At 53.3% G+C, this 17,351-nt stretch overlaps 3 protein-coding genes across 3 annotated transcripts; 2 read left to right on the top strand and 1 right to left on the bottom strand.

Annotated features, from left to right (window-relative positions):
- Nucleotides 1-1,649: 1,649 nt before the first annotated feature.
- On the bottom strand, nucleotides 1,650-3,794 carry J4E92_000089 (uncharacterized protein; the record flags this gene model as incomplete). Its single annotated transcript, XM_051491508.1, has 2 exons — nucleotides 1,650-1,946; nucleotides 2,001-3,794. 2 exons carry the CDS (start codon nucleotides 3,792-3,794, stop codon nucleotides 1,650-1,652), a joined length of 2,091 nt encoding a protein of 696 aa, XP_051357020.1.
- Nucleotides 3,795-5,337: 1,543 nt separating this feature from the next.
- Nucleotides 5,338-13,237, top strand: J4E92_000088 (uncharacterized protein; the record flags this gene model as incomplete). Its single annotated transcript, XM_051491507.1, has 3 exons — nucleotides 5,338-5,341; nucleotides 5,525-10,734; nucleotides 10,781-13,237. The coding sequence occupies 3 exons, from the start codon at nucleotides 5,338-5,340 to the stop codon at nucleotides 13,235-13,237; spliced, it is 7,671 nt and encodes a 2,556-aa protein (XP_051357019.1).
- A 2,158-nt stretch (nucleotides 13,238-15,395) lies between these two features.
- On the top strand, nucleotides 15,396-16,283 carry J4E92_000087 (uncharacterized protein; the record flags this gene model as incomplete). Its single annotated transcript, XM_051491506.1, has 2 exons — nucleotides 15,396-15,792; nucleotides 15,859-16,283. The coding sequence occupies 2 exons, from the start codon at nucleotides 15,396-15,398 to the stop codon at nucleotides 16,281-16,283; spliced, it is 822 nt and encodes a 273-aa protein (XP_051357018.1).
- Between the last annotated feature and the right edge of the window lie 1,068 nt (nucleotides 16,284-17,351).

Here is a 17,351-nt window from a genome sequence, read left to right as displayed (position 1 = left end):
CCGAAGCCTGTGGCCTGACCCACCTTTCCTAGTAATATGAGCAACGTCACTCTCATACAAGCAAAAGCGCGTCGGGAGCAAATCGTGTGCAAGGCGTCCCTCTGAAGATACTCAAATTCAAAAGTGAGGTACACATAGAAACTGAGCCAGCCGGTGATTCCAAGTCTAGTGAGAGAGACAATTCCAGCCAGCATCATGTTTGGACTCCACTCCTCAGGTGCTAGGCACAGGACCAAATGGCGTGTGGGTGATACGAACTTCACGAATGGAGGTTTGCCCGCTTCCTCGCGTGGTGCGTAGGCGCAAGCGCACTGATTACCGTGTCGCATTTGTTGCGAAGCAGCTATCCGATCGGTTGTCCGGCTCTTGAAGCGGCTGTTGTTGGTCTCGTGGCAGTGCCGACACGGTGAGAGAACATCCGCCAGTGCCTAGAATTACCAGGTGGATGATGCGTCCAGGGTCCATGTTCGGTGGCGCCCTGCTATGCGATGGCTGGCCGATCCCGCTCAGCATGCCTGCCTGTAAGGTCATTTCAGGAGTCGTGCATGCCGTACGCCGGGCAAATATGCACCTCTCTCCCCCCAGGGCTGCACCTCTCACCAAATTCTGTCATTCTGTACTGAGCAGCCTGAGAGATGCTTCGTTGCGATTCTTCCAACGTTACCCAGCTCAACCTCGGACCTGGATTCCGGATTCTCTCGCTACCGTCATCGCAGAGAGGGAGAAACGGGGCGGATCGGCATTCGTTACAAGCATCCGCGGGGTGACACAAAGAGCAGATGAGGAAGAAGGCAGCTTCGTATAAGACTCCCCAGGATCTGCTGCATCTCGCGACACTGCGTTTTCCTCAAGGGTTCGAGCGGATGCCCCGCATGCTGAGGTTGTAGCGGTGAGTGACTGGCTGTGGTCATCCTGCCATGAAGGTTTTCAGCATGCGACGCGCGACCAGGTAAATCCAGAAGATGATACTTAGCCGGAACTGCTGTGCAAACCTTTATCGTACGCATGACGGCAGTGTCTATTATAACGAGACGTGCCTGCACCTCTGAGCAATGAAGGCTTGCCACGCAATGATCCGAGTAGGCGTCCTAGACATTGGGGGCCGCAACTCGAGCTTGTGATGGAGAAGACCCTTCGTCGATTATCGCGGCGCAGTTGATGGGCGGGAACGGCAGATGACGAAACTATTTTGAAGCAGTGTGTATGCATGCGAGGCGTTGATGCTTATAGACGAGGTTTATGGGAGCCATCCCCGCGGCAGGCACCGCGCGCGCACGTGCATCGACCAATCATGGCCGGACCCTGCCCGTGTGAACTAGCGCACGTTTTGCCTACCACAGCAGCGCACCACAGCATTAGGCTGCGGTCGCTCAACGTCTTTCTTGATACATGTCACAATCAGCTGAGTGAGAGGTGAATCAGAAGAGTTTGATATTTATGATTGATCAAATGAGCTGGTCCCACACTGCAGACTATGTAAAATGGTGGTCACATAACTGTACATGTCCATCCAGGCTTCAGATTTAGAGCCAATATACTCCAATGCGAAATGTTTTCGTCAGATCAAACGCCATCGCTCACACCATTCTACCATGAAAATGCATGCTCAAAAAGCTCTTTCTAAAACAATCTCCCCGCTCCTTGACGCATCATGACCAGACGTCTTCTTGGTACTGATTCGACGCCCTCATGGCCTTGACAATCTCCTCACCCTTTGTCTCCGGCACGTTCCTGTACTTGGAGATGATTTTGCCGAGAAGCGTGTTTACCTCGCGGGCCATATGCGCGGCGTCACCGCAGACGTAGAAGTAGGCCTTCTGCTCGAGCAGCTTATTGACTTCTTCGCCGGCCTCTTCAAGTTTGTTCTGTACATAGACCTTCTTGGGACCGTCTCGCGAGAAAGCAGTGTACATCTCGAACTTGTCGCCCATGTCTGCTTGGTATTGCTGCAGATTGTGTTAGCCCGGAATGAGTGGTTGACATGGCATCATGAGACTTACCTTCCATTCATCGGCATACATGAAGTCCTCTGATTGCTTTCGGCACCCGAAGAACAGAATGGTCTTTCCGACATTCTGACCAGCCTTTGCCTGTGCAGCTCTTTCTTGAACGAAACCACGGAAGGGTGCGACACCAGTACCGGGTCCGACCATGATGATAGGCTTGGAAGGATCTGAAGGAAGCTTGAAGTTGGAGTGGCGGACGTGAACCGGGACGTGAATACCGTCATACTTGTTGCGAGGGCCGGTGATGGTGTAGTTCAGGCCGTGAGGATCCGGGTTGGGGTCGCCGTGTTGCTTCTGCTTCAAGGCCAAGAGGTAGTTGGTGGTGACGCCCTTCAAAGCGTATGGTGCGCCGGGCTTCTCGATGGACTCAACAATAGCAGTGATGGAGATCTTGTCTTTCTGGACCAGAGACGACGAGGAGATGGAGTAGTAACGAGGTTGGATCTTGACCATGGTTTCGAACAGGAATGAGAATGGGATCTTGTCCCATGTGGCGCCCTTTCCGGTGATCTCGAGCAGCTGGCCAAGGTTGAGGTTGCGGTCGGTAACCTGCTCCCTGAAGTAGTCCTTGTCGCTACCGAGTTTCACGATCTCAGCCTTGATCTCGTCGTTTGGCGCAAACTGTGCAATGACAGAGACAAGTTGACGCGACACGGCGGCGTTGATCTCAATGTGGAAGCGGACGGCGGCATCGTACGTAGTTGGCGACGGGAATGGAACTTTGGCGGTGGGGTCGAGACCTCTGACTGAAATAACCGTGTGGCGCTTGTCTTCCTTGCCGAGAACCTTGAAAAGCCTATCGACTTCCCTGCCGGCGTTGTTGGGCCAGATGGCGATGTGATCACCGGTGGTGTATGACAGATTGGATCCAGCGATGCTGATTTCCATGTGTAGGCAGTTTCGGTTGTCGGAGTTGAAGAGTTCGGCAGATTCGACGATGGGGGCGATAAAGGGGTTGTTGGCGTTGAAAGGACCCTTTTGGTTGCCCTCAAGGTGGTTCTTGTTGGGCTCGCCGAGGTAAACGGTGTCATCTTCGGGAGATAGCTCTGGCTTCTCATTGACTTCGAAAACGGGCTCGTACATGGCTTCGCGCTCCTCCAGACCCATCTTCTCGGCAACAGCAGTCCACATGGGCTCCTTCCAGGCGAGGAAATCCTCTTCCATGGTGCCAGCGCCATCGTCGCCCTCACCAGCAGCACCCAGTCTGGTGGCACCGAGCCTCGTCAAGTACTTGTCGACGTTGCGGACCATGGAGTTGTAGTGTTCGTATGTGTTGTTACCGAGACCGAATGCGACGTAGTTGAGCTTGTTGAGGGGCTTGTCGTCGATGCTGCCACCCTCCGAGAAGCTGACATCTTCAGAACCGATAAACTCGTAGAACTCGACGGCGTTATCGGTGGGCTCGCCCTCGCCGTAGGTGGCCAGTACGAATACGGCGAGCTTGTCTTCGGGAAAGGTGTCGAGGTTCTCGAAATCGTACTCCTCCAGATCTGCCACCATGGTCTTGAGGCCGAATCGCGAATGGCCCTCCTTGGAGATGCGGGAGGCATAGTCCTCTGCCGTGCCCGTCTGGCTACCGTAGAAGACGACGCAGTTTTTGTCCGTCTCGTCCATCTTCTCTATTATGTTGCGCGACTTGCCAGCCTTTGCAGCGCCATTGGCCGTGGCCATGGAGCTGCCGTAGGGGTCTCCATAGACGCCCCAGTAGGTGCCTTTGGTGAAGTAGGCTACTGTGCCGACCAGGAGGGCGGCCAGCACGATAAGGTCCAAGGTGTCGAGTTGTGCCATGGTGCTGAGAGGGGCGTTAGCAGAGTCGGCGGGAGAATGAGGGGCTGACTGACATGGACACGGTAGAAAGTTGCCGTCCGGAAGGGGATTGGAAACGACACGGTAATATTTGTATGCGGCTTCGCAACGGAGGATCGGAATGGCAAGTGGCCGTGCGTCTCAACTCAATCTTATCAAGATCTGGCCACGGAGCCGCAAGCAGGCTGTTGAGACAGCACACCAAACAATAATCTCGCCTTTAGACTCTACACACCTCTGACCGCTTCCTCGACACGGGTAAAGTGGCCAAAAGTGGTGCCGTCACTGACTGGCAGACGCCCATCGGAAGCCGAAGCGTTCCGCAGCCATTCCGCTGGGGCAGCTCAGAAACGACGGCGGGCCTCAGGTGAGACCCTGACTTTCCCGACCCTCGCGGCCTTTCCGCCCTGGCTACCAAGAACCCCGCCAGCACTTCGGTACCTTTGTGGGGCACACTGCGGCCACACATACGACGACCTCGTGCGAATCACGGCAGATGGAGGCATCGAATCTACAGAGGAGCAGCGTCAAGCCGGCGGTAAGAAAGATGCAGCATGCACGCGACAGTCGTGCAAGGCTAGGCGATGATAGAGACAGTAAGCATGTGATGGCCAACTCCAGGGCAGGAAACTTTCCCGCCCTGACAATAGATTCACAGTTCGCTTTAAAGTAGAGTTTTCGCGTATGATTGCGCAAAGATGACGAGGCGTCTTGCCCAGTGCTCAAAGGCAGCCAGCCGTCTTCCTGGGTGTTCCTGGTATCATCTCATGGATGCTTCACGCACCAAGACCGTAGACTAAGCGAAGCCTGGAAGTGCATATATATGCGCAGCCAGAGCAGGTGCAGGTGGCAGTATCGACTGAGGTAAAGAGGCGCCTATCCCGATGCAGATATCTAAGTCTTGTCATCACTGCGCGTTTAAGATGTCGCAACTCCCACGTCTACAGTCTTGCATCTCCAGCCTTACTGCACGTGTGTCATAATGAGTCAGCCTACTATTCTCATGTACGAATAGACATGTGCATGGTGAACGACAAATCACAGATGGAGAAGCATCGCGTACGGCAGTTACCAATACTCTTCCTTCCGATCAAGGTCAGCTGAGCACTACCTAGGTATCTAGGATAGAAGCGCCCGTTATCAGGTACCTCTCAGTAACTGCCTAGGAGGCATACTGACACGGGAGGAACCCCTCACCTACGTATGAGGCTCTCGAGGCCTATCGATAGCTTGCCATGCCCAGCTCCCAGAAAGGCAGACCACGTGGGACTGAATAATCTCCAGGCTCGGATCGATCTCCAGAGCCGTGTTGATGCCGGGCGCCATGGATGATCGTTGCCTCGAATCAGGCTAGACGGCGGCTAGTCAGGCACAGGGCACCGCTACGTACCCATTTCATCCACCTCGAGACATCCATGACAGCCGTCGCGACCCTTTAACGGCGCCCTCTACGTCTTGAGCCTTGGAAGATAGGCTGCAGTATTCTCCGCGCGCCACGGAAGATGCTGCACGCGAAGCCTGCGGCATGTGTGAGTAGCATTTCCCTAGCCCCAGGCCCGTCGTCATTCAGCTGTGAAACGCACTCCCCACGCGGCCTGGAGTTTGACAGTGCCGGCTCTTCAGGTGCCATGGCGACAAAGCCTTATCTTGACGTCGACGCTTTTCCGCGCTGCCTCAGAACTGTGCTGACCCCTGTGCCTTGCCCAATGCAGCTGCTTTCCCTCTCCTGCAAGCTCGACCAGCTGCTGGGAATGTGTCGCACCATATAGAGCACCCCTCGTCGGCCTCGCGTGAGCCCAGCCAGACCCGCGGGCGTGCGCTGACTGCCTCGTCACGAACCATCGCCTCGCGCTCCCAGACTCCGGCCGTCAAGGCTGCCAGCAGCAATTCGAGCCCCGACCGCACCCTGACGACGCTCGAGCGCAAGCCCTCGGGCTCGTACGCCCACAACCGCAACACGTCCATCGTCCACGGCATCCAGCACTCGCGCAACACCAGCTTCGTCAACTCCCCCGCCACCAGCCCGCTGAGCCCCCAGATCATCGCCGCCGCCGCCGGGGCAACCCTCGATGGAGCCCTCATGTCGCAGGAATCAATAGCCGACGCCTTCGCCGCCAACGGCATGCAGCCTGGCGCAGGCACAGGGAACGTCTATGCCGGCGTGGGGCCACAGGCGGCATCCAGCGATGGAAGCATTTCTCACCGCAAGCCTGAGCGGGCGCCGAGTGCCAGATCCGTGCGAAAGGGCCACAATCACCACCGCTCCCAGTCGCGCCACCCGCCGCATCCCCACGAACTCAAGACGGTTGGCGAATATGCCCTGCACCACCTCTTCAACGCCTTCATCAGCCAGGCCGAGCAGAAGATCAACCAGTGCATGACGGAGAGAGGCCAGCCTGAGGCCCGCGTAGAGGGTGTCTGTGGACCTGGTGTAGACCCTACCTTCGACCAGCTCATCGCGGCCCTGGGCCATATTGCGCGCCACAAGCCAAAGCCGCTTATAGACACCATCATGCTATGGCGCAAAGCCAAGAGCGAGGAGGCGTCCAAGCAGCGCACTCACTTACTTACTGCCCGACAAGCCAACCCAGGGCTTCAACTCCATCCTGCGCTATCTCGACGTAATACTGAACCGGTCCAACAACTGGATAATCAATCCGCAGCCTCTGTAGCATCTGGCCCCGACCACATCGTCGCTCTGCAGCAGACTGTCACACAAGCGGAACAGCGCTCGACTGTCTCAACCTACATCCTTTGCCGCGTCCTGATCGAGATCATGACCCAAACCGACCTCCATAACTTGACTTTTGAGATGGCCGACCGTCTTCTTGGTCTTTTCTACGGCCAGCTCAGCACCGTGGACCCTGACCTCGTGGACATATCCCCTCTCAACCTCGCCAATTGGACCATCTACAGTCAACTGCTCGGTGTGCTGAGTGGCCTCATTTTTGAGCAAGTGCAAGACAAGTTCATCACCGACCTGAAGATCGTCGATGGTCACTTGGCCATCAAGAATCAGTACAACCGAGACCATGAAGCCAAGGGCGCCCTGCTCATTCGCGCTCTAAGGCACCTACAAGTGAAGTCATATCCTGAAGACACCTGGGACCGGACATGTGATTTCATGCTTTCCATGGCAAAGCTTTTCACCAGTGCCCACGGCCAGCCGGTTAAATATGCGTACTGCCAAGTCCTAAGGGAACTCTTATTACGTATCACCTCTAAAGCGACCATTGAACTCAACGCTCCTAGATGGAAGACTGTGATCGACATGATGAAGCAGCGCGCTGCCATACTGCTGGGCAAGCCGAAACACTGGCACGAAGCCTTCCCACTCATGGCCGCCATCCTATGTGCTTCTCCGACCGAAACCTTTCTCTCCCAATGGCTTGCGCTCGCCTTGTCTACTCAGCCACGACTCAAAGAGCGCGCAACCAGAGCCATCGCCCTTCGAGGCATTTGTCGGCTAGTGTGGACTTACATATACAGGCGGGGAACCGAAGCACCAAATGTCGCTGTTCGCCGGTTGGAAGAAATCATACGAATGGTGTTCCAACCCGGAAGGCGATCGTACCTATCAACTGAACCAGCCATCGCTGAGCCATTGATACAACTGACACGCATTATCGGCTACAAGTACCAAGACCTTTGCTTCAAGACCATCATCTTTCCCCTGCTCAACTCCGACATGTTCTTGTCGGGCCGAGAATTGCGCGTCGAAAACCTAGAGCCTGACCGTATGGTCATTGGTATCCGCTCGTTTCTGGCCATCATGGCTGATCTCGAAAACACGGAGCAGCCGCCTTTTCCACTTACGTTCGACTACGATCCAAACGCGGTATCGAACGAGCTCCCGGCTCTTCCTTCTAGTCCGCGGCCTTCACAGCCTCTACCCATAAAGTCAAGTCTTCTCAAGGAAGAGCGTCTGTCGCGCCCTGTGAACTTCGCCGGTTTCGCCGAAGTGGCCAAGGAGTACTATATCCGCTTCTGTAAGATCTTGGGGGAGATCACCATCATCTGCGACAACGCATTCGGAGGCCAGGCCGTACTCGACGAGAAATTCTCTTCGCAAACACCAAAGACCCCTATGGCGGCGGCCTTCAGTTTCGCTCCTCGTGAAGATTACATGACCACCACAGATCCGCGGCAAGGGTTTTATGACCTCTTGCATGTCGCTGTTCAGGCTTTACCCCGCTGTCTGTCTCCACATATACCATTCAATTCACTGGTAAACCTGTTGTGCACCGGGACAGCCCACGTACAGGGGAACATCGCTGTGTCATCCGCTCAATCACTCAAATCTATAGCCCGACAATCACATGCACAGCAAGTCACGATTGGCTTTGCACGGTTCATCTTTAATTTCGACGACCGTTATGCCACTATGTCTGATGGTGGCATGCTTGGGGCTGGGCACATCGAGAACACCTTGAAACTCTACGTGGAGCTACTAGAGATATGGATTGAAGAGATCAAGCGCAAGACACGTAAAGCAGCTTTGGATACGCCAGATGACGGTTCTGGTAATCGCGCGGCTCTTCTTGATCTGTCTTCAGTGTGGGCGCACGTTGACGAAGTTGAGTCCCATGGTCTCTTCTTCCTATGCTCGCCTTCACGTCGCGTCCGCTCGTACGCTGTCACCGTGCTACGCCTCATAACTGAATTTGACACGGCTCTGGGAGGCTCCAATACACGTGTTATCCGGGTAATGGAGGGCAGCCCCCAGAGAGTTCTCGACATTAGCGATGAAAAGTTGTCGTTGGCTGAGCGCAGTCGATTGCAACGCGGCATGCGTAAGAGCAATGTGCAGAGTACCCTTGTTGAGCTTTGTGGTAGCGACGTGCCGTACGACGCTACCCTGTGGTTCAAGATCTTCCCCAATCTGGTTCGAATCAGCTTTGAGGTTTGTCCTTTCGCCGTGACTCTCACTCGTGACATAGTCTGTGCGAGACTTGCACAGATGTATCGCACTCTATCATCCTTAGCCGAGGGTCAGCGCTCTACGCCGTATTCACCCTTCGAGCCCGGGAGTAGCAAGCTCAGTGGCCGCCTCGCTTCCACATCACCAGAAGTCGTTATCGAACAGTGGAAGTTGTACCTCATATTCGCCTTCACGACATTGACAAGTCTCGGTCCGACGGCCACATCAGCCACGCAAGGAAATCACTCGCGTAAAAGCTCAAAATCTTCACAAATTAGCACGAACAAGCAACATACTGCTACCGAGTTGTTTTCCAAAGTCCTTCCGTTCCTGTCAGTGGACAATGTCGCCATTCGGGATGCTGCGGTCATCGGCCTCGGTTCCGTCAACCTCAACCTCTATCGTACACTGCTCGAATCGCTTCAAGGGATCGTGGCTGCTTGCGCTGAGGAGGCGAAGATGCGCTTGGGAAATCACAACCGGACGATCAGCAGTCCTCGCCCAATCAACTATCGAACTGACCATCTTCGGACTGAGATTACACACGTCTACAAGCTGACCTCTCAGCAATTTCTCAAGCTCCCTGAGGCTCACAATGACGAATGGATAATCAACAATCTCATGAACTACACCAAGGATCTGAGAATATTCCTGAGTGATACGGAGGTCCAACTCGAAGCGCGCTATCAGAAGCTACGTACGCACTATTGTGGACTGGTGGAGGTTTTGTTTGAGGGCATCAACAAAACCAGTGATCCTTTGCATTGGATGCCTTTCCAAGCCCGCAAAGCTGCATTCACATTGATGGAAGAGTGGTGCGGCTATGCGGCAAACCAGTCTCAGATCCGCCAGCGTGAAGAACAGATGCGCCGTTCCATGCTTGATCGAGAGGTAGATAAAAACAACAAAGGCAACGCGACTGCGGCTCTTGAGATCGAAAAACGCGATCTTCGAACCGCAGCGCTGAGTGCCATGGCGGCGTTGTGTGGCGGGCCTGTTAGTATTACCACTGACAGCAAAGTTCTGCTTCAGTTCGATGTTATACGCATGCTCTCGTGGATCCAGAGCATCTTCGAAACCCCGAGCGATCGGACACACGCGATTGGTCGCCGAGCACTCACCAACCTTATACTGCACAACCGCGAGCATCCATACTTGCTGGACAAGGCAATCGAAATGTGCTACCTCGCAGTTTCTGGCAAAGCGTTGGAAAGCTACTTTGAAGTTGTCACACAAGTCCTCACACAACATGAGGACTATACGTTGCCATTCTGGAAAGTACTCAGCGCTGGTCTTTATACGCTTGGACACGAGAACAGCGAGATACGCACCAAATCAACGCGATTGCTCCGAACGCTTGAAGCTCGCGAGGGCAAGAACTCGAAGTTGCAAGATCTAGATATCAGCATTTCTGACAAGACTGTTGCTGTCTACAAGCTGGCGCAATTCGAGACGTCACGGAGGCTCGCTAAGCAGCATGCTGAACTCGCCTTCCTGGTCTTCTCGCAATTTTCCTACTACTTCAAAGATCTCAAGCCTGACCACAAACGCAACATGGTTGCCGCTATGCTTCCTTGGGTGCAATCCGTCGAACTCCAAGTAAATCCGGATGGAGGACCGACTGCTAACTCTTACATGCTGCTTGTCAATCTCTTTGAAATCACTTACAAGGCCGGCAACGTACTACACAATGAGATTCAGGCGCTCTGGCAAGCGCTAGCAACGGGGCCGTACGGTGGAAATGTTCAGTTAATATTGAACTTCATCATCAACCTTTGCCTAGACAAACGGGAACAAAACTACGTCGACTACTCCAAGCAGATCGTAGTCCATCTATCGAGTACCCCTGCAGGGCTGAAGGTGGTCGAATTCTTGCTCCTACAGATCAACCCGCGGTCCATGGTAAGCGAAAAGCGCGAGCCTATGCCACCACCACCAGACGCCGTCAATCTACCATACTTGGCCGATCTCACTCAGGTCCTACCAAGTAGTAACAAGCAGGTAAGCATAAAGTAAAACTTGGAATGAACTGCGCTAATTCTCATAGTCCGGCTTCGCTCTGGGACAAGTTTGCCTCATCCTGTTGGTTGATCTTATGGTATCTCCAGTTGAGGTAGCCAAGGAGCACATTCCTTTGCTTCTACAGGTGGTCTTGGTTCTTTGGGATCACTATACTTCTGTAGTTCAGGACCAGTCTCGCGAGATGCTTGTGCATCTAATCCACGAGCTAGTCATCTCCAAGATTGAAGACGATACGCCAGGCATCAACAAAAGATCGATCGAAGATTTCATTGAAGGTATTCGACAACATGACGCCAAAGTGGTATGGAGTTACGATGACAAGAATGGCAAAGACGTTGCAGATTCAACGTTCAAGGTTCCCGAGCCGATGGAGTATGTTGCTGGCGAGGTCATGAGATTCTTTTCATTCGCGTACCCTGGGCTTCGAGAAGCGTGGGGGCGAGTCGCACTGAATTGGGCCACGTCTTGTCCGGTCCGACATATTGCATGTCGATCATTCCAACTCTTCCGGTGCATCTTGAGCTCGCTCGATCAGCAGATGCTTTCCGACATGCTTGCAAGACTTTCCAATACCATATCAGACGAGGAGAGCGATATACAGACATTCTCTATGGAAATACTTACGACGTTACGAACGATCATCGAAGCACTAGCACCGGACGACCTCATACAGTACCCTCAATTGTTCTGGACCACTTGCGCATGCTTGGATACCATACACGAAGGCGAATTCATGGAGAGCCTGCTGATGCTAGACAAGTTCCTCGACAAGCTTGATCTGGGCGACGAAGAGGTGCTGGCAATCCTGGAAGAAAGTTGCCCGGATAAATGGGAAGGCAAGTTCGAAGGCCTTGCTCAACTGACGTACAAGGGTATCCGGTCGAGCACATGTCTGGACCGATCTTTACGAATCTTGGAGAGATTGGTGGTCCTACCTTCCAGCCGCATCGTGGGCGATGATAGCCGACTAATGTACGCCATCCTCGCGAATCTGCCAAGATTCCTACGCTCGTTCGACTCTACAGCAAAAGATTCTAGTGTTCGAGCCACCGCCGAAGTGCTTGCAAAGGTTGCCGATCAGCACTACCAATGCACATCGCTGTCCGAAGCGTTGACAGCCTTCGCAATGAAGAGGTATCGTCAAGAGAAGGATTTTCTCGCGCAGACAATGTCCGCTATCCGCTCAACATTCTTCCCAGAACATGAGTTCGGCAGCCTCGTGTTCCTGCTCGGTCTCTTGATGAACAACATCGATTGGATGAAGATCAACACAATGGAAGTCCTCTGCGTCCTGTTACCCGAGATCGATATGCGCAAGCCGGAGATGGCCTCCAAAGGATCCGATCTTTTCTCGCCTCTTCTACGACTACTACAGAGTGCGTATTGCCCTCAGGCTCTGAGGGTTCTGGACTTCGTCATCAATCTCAACATGACTAGTACTCTTACGCCGTTCGACAAGCAGCATATTCGAATGAGTATGGCAGGTTCTCACTCCACCAGAGGGTACAAGAAACAGTTCGAGAAAACACAGTCATTGTACGGTATCCCTGAAGAAAGCGGCTGGTCAATTCCGATCCCCGCCCTGCACTCGCAGTTGACGAGGGCCAACGTCCACGCTGTCTTCTACACCTGCGGAAATTTCGGTGAGATGAATGTGCCAGACACCGAGACACCCAAGATAGAATTCCGCCAAGAAGAATTCCCGTTCAGCCCGTTATCCGACTACCACCGAACAGCGACCATGACTTCAGAAGATACTCGGGGCGACAGTCACATTGGTGAACTGGTCATGAAACTAGACAGCTTGGACGACTTCTTTGAGGATGATGATGACGCCGAGACGTTGACAGACCTACCAAACTTCTCGTCCTCGGGGCGTTACGCGAATGGATCGTTTGCTCACGATATGCGTGAGAATCTATACGATCAGCAAACGGCGCCTATCCTGCACAAATCTCTTACGCGGAACGCATCCGTTACATCATTTCAGTCGGGGTTCATCTCTGATGTCAAGCTCTCCCCGGCTAGGGACCCTGGTGTCATGACCCCGGGCGCTTTCAGCTCCTTTGCCAACTCTTCTTCGAGTACCTTACCCCCAACAAGCCATCCCCGCCCTAATTTACATGCCCGATCAGTGACGTCGCCATCTGCTCCAAACCAACCACAGCGCATTTCACCTTCACTCTCGTCCACCACTCTTGACGAACAAAACGAGCCGTTCTCCGACGACGAGTACTCGGCTGGTCGTTCGAACAGCACAGACAAAGCCGGGACCTTTAGTCTGGAGAATATTATCAAACCTGTCGCTCACGATACGCGGAGTCGTTTTAGGAGCGGCATGAGGCGACTGACTGGCGGCGGTGGGGACAACAAGGAAGGAGCCAAGACAAGAGACGCGATCAAACTGGCATTACAAAAGAGTCCCCAGGTGCCAAAGGTACCTGACATTTACCTGGTGAATCCCAAGAGTGCGGATCTGTAGGATGGCCAGAAGAAGCGAAGAGTACATAAGATAGGTGCTCGAGAACGCGAGTGCCAAGTATATACATGGGATAATGTGTTTATTTGTACAAAGAGAAGGATGGAATGACCGGATACCAAGGCGTAATATTGGGATGGTGTTTTCGTACGAGGAAAGGATGATTTATTGCATGTGTGGGTGACGTCCAAAAGATACCAAACGCTCTTTTCCTTTTAGCTGTTTTCAGCTCGCGAGATACCATAGTGCCAACAATACGATTAGAATGCTCATGTACCATTCGTATCCGTCGATCACTAATCAGAGCATCCTGCGTCATCAATCGACATGCATCCTAGCGTATGCTTATGGCTGCCTCGTACCCCGGTGGTGAAACATCGATATCGAGTTCGCCGCTCTCAAGTCTATGCTCAATCGCTTCACACCTTCGACTGCACTTTAGCCAGCCTGTTGTCGGAACAGGCAATCCGTGATCTCGATACCAGGTCCGTTCTACCGCCGTCATCCAATGTATCGGCCCTCCATTATTGACGAACTCCTCCCGCTTCTCTCGGTCTACATCATCTCCAACCTCACCTACAAATAGAGGCGCAATACTCCGCACTCCTGTGGGTGCATAACTTGGTACTACGGCTATCGTGGCACTGAGTGAGGATAGTACTGTGGAAGCGATACGTGCGAATATGCTCTCTCCAGACTCAGTAGACGGAGTCGAAGTAATAGAGGTGGACTGCCATTCTGGGTGGTCACGTAGGACTTGGGCAAACGATGATGTGGTTAGCCAGCCGCGTTTCTGGTAGCAGAGCGCGATGGAGGGGTGCGTTGTGCGAATCACGACTGGGCCTGCTGGATGGTGGATGTAGGTGAGCATTGTTGTAAGGGTGGTGTGCATGGGTATCGGGGTGCGTGCGGCATGAGGAGCGCGAGCTTTGGCAAGTGCTTGCTGCAAACATGATGTGTGAACTCTGTGAAGAGGGGTTACGTATAATGAGCAATGTGAAGGCATCGGTGATCATGGGTCGTGTCAATCTACGAGAGCGTGAATGTGCCGAAACACTGCGCTGCTGGACGTAGTAGCCATTCATCAAAGCTATCGCAATCATACCGTATACTAAAGTGCCATCTCGATGACCTGTCCGAAGGACCAGACCGCAGTCTGAGTTAAAGGCGCACTCTATTCATTCTGAACGTAGTAGCCATTGGGCGCGTGCGAATAAACTTCTGCGCATTAGACACGAATTTTGTCGTGCCATTGAGTTGAGGTCGCCCCATATTCAGGTCGAACGCAGAAACATGACAGCCCTATCGTGACAGCCTCTTCCCTGACAGCATTGAAATGTGATGCAGCGATTCAAGAGGATGTCAAGGATGCCGGGCGAGTCCGTGCGGTGCTAATGATCTAAAAGCCCTAAATGGCGTGGCATTCCAAATTCCACGCCAACGTTCTAGAATCAGTGACTTCGCAATCCCATAACCGGTAACTTTCGCACTCCCAGAAAAGATCGTTATGTTACACACACGCTGAAAGATGCATTAGTCGCGACACGAGGACGATCGTGGCTGACTGGTTGTCGCACCTCAATTCGGTAGACGCGGGGAAGGAGGCTGAGGAGCCATCTCCGGATTCGTCGGCGGAAGAACAGAAGCGCCATGGGTACCCTGCAGCCCTGGAGGAAGCTGAAGGTTTAGCGCACGCAGTAACGTCTAACACATGGCAGCTGGGCAGCTTCCTCTCCTATTCGCCTCTCAGACAGCACGCCATTTCAGCACTGTTGCTATGTCAGATCGACATTTGGTTAATGTGCTATCGTGCACTTCCAGCCAACCTCCAATTTGGGCTTCTATCGTGGCGCGCGCACCCAGCAGCGGCCGTTGCGTGTTCAGCTACGTCGTGATGGCCGTTTCAGAGCCCAAAGATAAGTCAGCGCTGTGCTGAAACGCCTCACTTCACCGAACGCTCTGACCATGACGCCTTGACATGCCGGCCGCACTGCTTGCAGTGGTGTCGTACTCATGTCAAACACGCTGTCTGTGTGAGAGGGTATGAAACAAAATAGATTTTTTCGGCCTTTTCTAAAGTCTTCATCCATTGCCTAGCTTTCTATAAAGACGGTCGTTCCGATAAAGACATTGCAATCATTATCTCAAACTCATATCAAACATGTCGACCGTATCTCAAGGCGCAAAGGTTTACCTTATCCACACTACACAACATACTCGCCCTTTCTTGACGACTGTACCTTTCATAGCCCGTGACTTCGCTGCATGGGGACATCGTGTCGACCACCACCCCGCAGACTCGGCATACATCACTGAGATTCGATCCCGCGAGGATGTGGAACATATGAACCGCAAGGACCGCGGTGGAAGCCGGAGGACGAAGCTGATGGAAATATGGGCAACCGAAGCCGTCCGCAGAAAACGAAGGCAGCGAAGAGAACCCCATGGCATTGAAATTGAAACATCGATGGGAGAGGGCGGCTTCGGACCGCAAGACGCCAGAGTGAAGAAGGCTGGTGATTTGGTACAGGATGTCATCGATGGCGTGGCTTCATTTGGTTAGTGTGCACTATAAACCCCAATACGGTCATATGACACGAGAAGTAGTACTAACAAACTACAAGAAGCCAGATACACAGCGACACCAATACGGCAGAACACAGCACCAGGATCTCCACCTACCATCATCACCACATACACACGCCATCTTTTCGCCATTAGGTACACGCCAAATGCACCTCTTCCATCATGGTCGGACCCCAACATCACGTACGCAGACCAAGTCGTCTTGGAGTTCCACGACTACGAAGAGATCAGAAAGGAAGTTTTGGTCCATGCGGTAAACAGCGCGATTGGCAAGAACGAAGGCAGAATGGGCAAAGTAGAAAGATGTCTAAGAACAGGCATGAAGCGAGTGATTCTATGGGTTGACGTCGCAGATGTCTTCTTCGGAGACGTAGTACAAGACGAACGCAATGTGGAAGACAGAGATCCTGTGCCAAAGTACGAGAGGGGAGAAAGGCCGCCGGTGTATGCCGAAGAGAGATAGGCAGTCCAAACATATGATACCCAATGCATACTTACGCATCTTCGCACCAACCTGCTTCCAACTCTCTGACCTTATAGCCCCCGCTATCTAATCATACACCACCTCCCCCCGTCGTGGACCACCCCTTTGACTCTTCGCTCCCTCCGCCATTAGTCCTTGCATGTTCCTGACCCGCACCTCGGCCATGTACTCTTGTTGTTCCACGCTCATGTGTCTGAACTCATTAGGGTTTCTTCTGAATCCAAAGGTCTTGTGTATGGCGTAACCCATGCAGACGAGTAGACCCGCACTCAACAGGATGAGGATGATGATGGCGCCCTCGGGGATCGCGTAGCCGGCGTCGCGCTTCGTGAGGGGAGAGGCGGTTGCGGTGTTGAGGATCGTGAAGAGGACGATTGCGGTTGTGACTGGGGATGCCATGGCTTGAATGATGCTGAACGTAGTTGCTCGAGGTTTCGATGAGGGTATGGATGCCGTGGATGTCGGGTAGGGTCTCGATCTCTGCCACTCTGGATGGGATCAAGACGTCCACGGGTGTGTAATAACGGTGAAGGAATCAAACGGAGATAGTAGAAACGGCGGAGCGAGGACGTATAGTGCCTCTAGATGGCTGTGCTTGTTTCGCTGAAGACGCTGACGAAAAACAGAAGAAGTGCCGTCCAGTATGACCTCGGGGTGTTCCAAGGTTTGGCAGTGAGTAAGTGAGTGAGTGAGTGAATGAGAGTGAAAGAACAAAAATGAGCAGTAGGCAACAGCACTTAAACAACAGACGCGTAGCCCCGTTCCAAAACAATTGACTCCACCAAGCCACTGCTTTGCCATCATCCCTTCATCCTCTATTGCCGTTATCATACGTGCGCACAGGCCGCACCTTTCGTACATTACCTCTTCCGACATAGCGCCTTTCCGCATCGGACGCTGGTTGGTCAGCGGTGCTCGAGGGACCCACCCAACTTAGTCGTCTCCAAGGAGAAGACCCACTCTACACGTGACTTTGCGAGCGGACCAATGAGAATGCACGAGGCTGATATGTGCGTGTCCTAAAATGGCATCCACGCATGGCTTGTG

This window comes from Alternaria infectoria (genome assembly GCF_024043175.1).
Source record: "Alternaria infectoria strain BMP 0036 chromosome Unknown scaffold_1, whole genome shotgun sequence".
In the NCBI taxonomy this organism is placed as follows: domain Eukaryota; kingdom Fungi; phylum Ascomycota; class Dothideomycetes; order Pleosporales; family Pleosporaceae; genus Alternaria; species Alternaria infectoria.
Note: the sequence above shows the minus strand (reverse complement) of the source record. Positions and strands in the feature narration are given on the sequence as shown.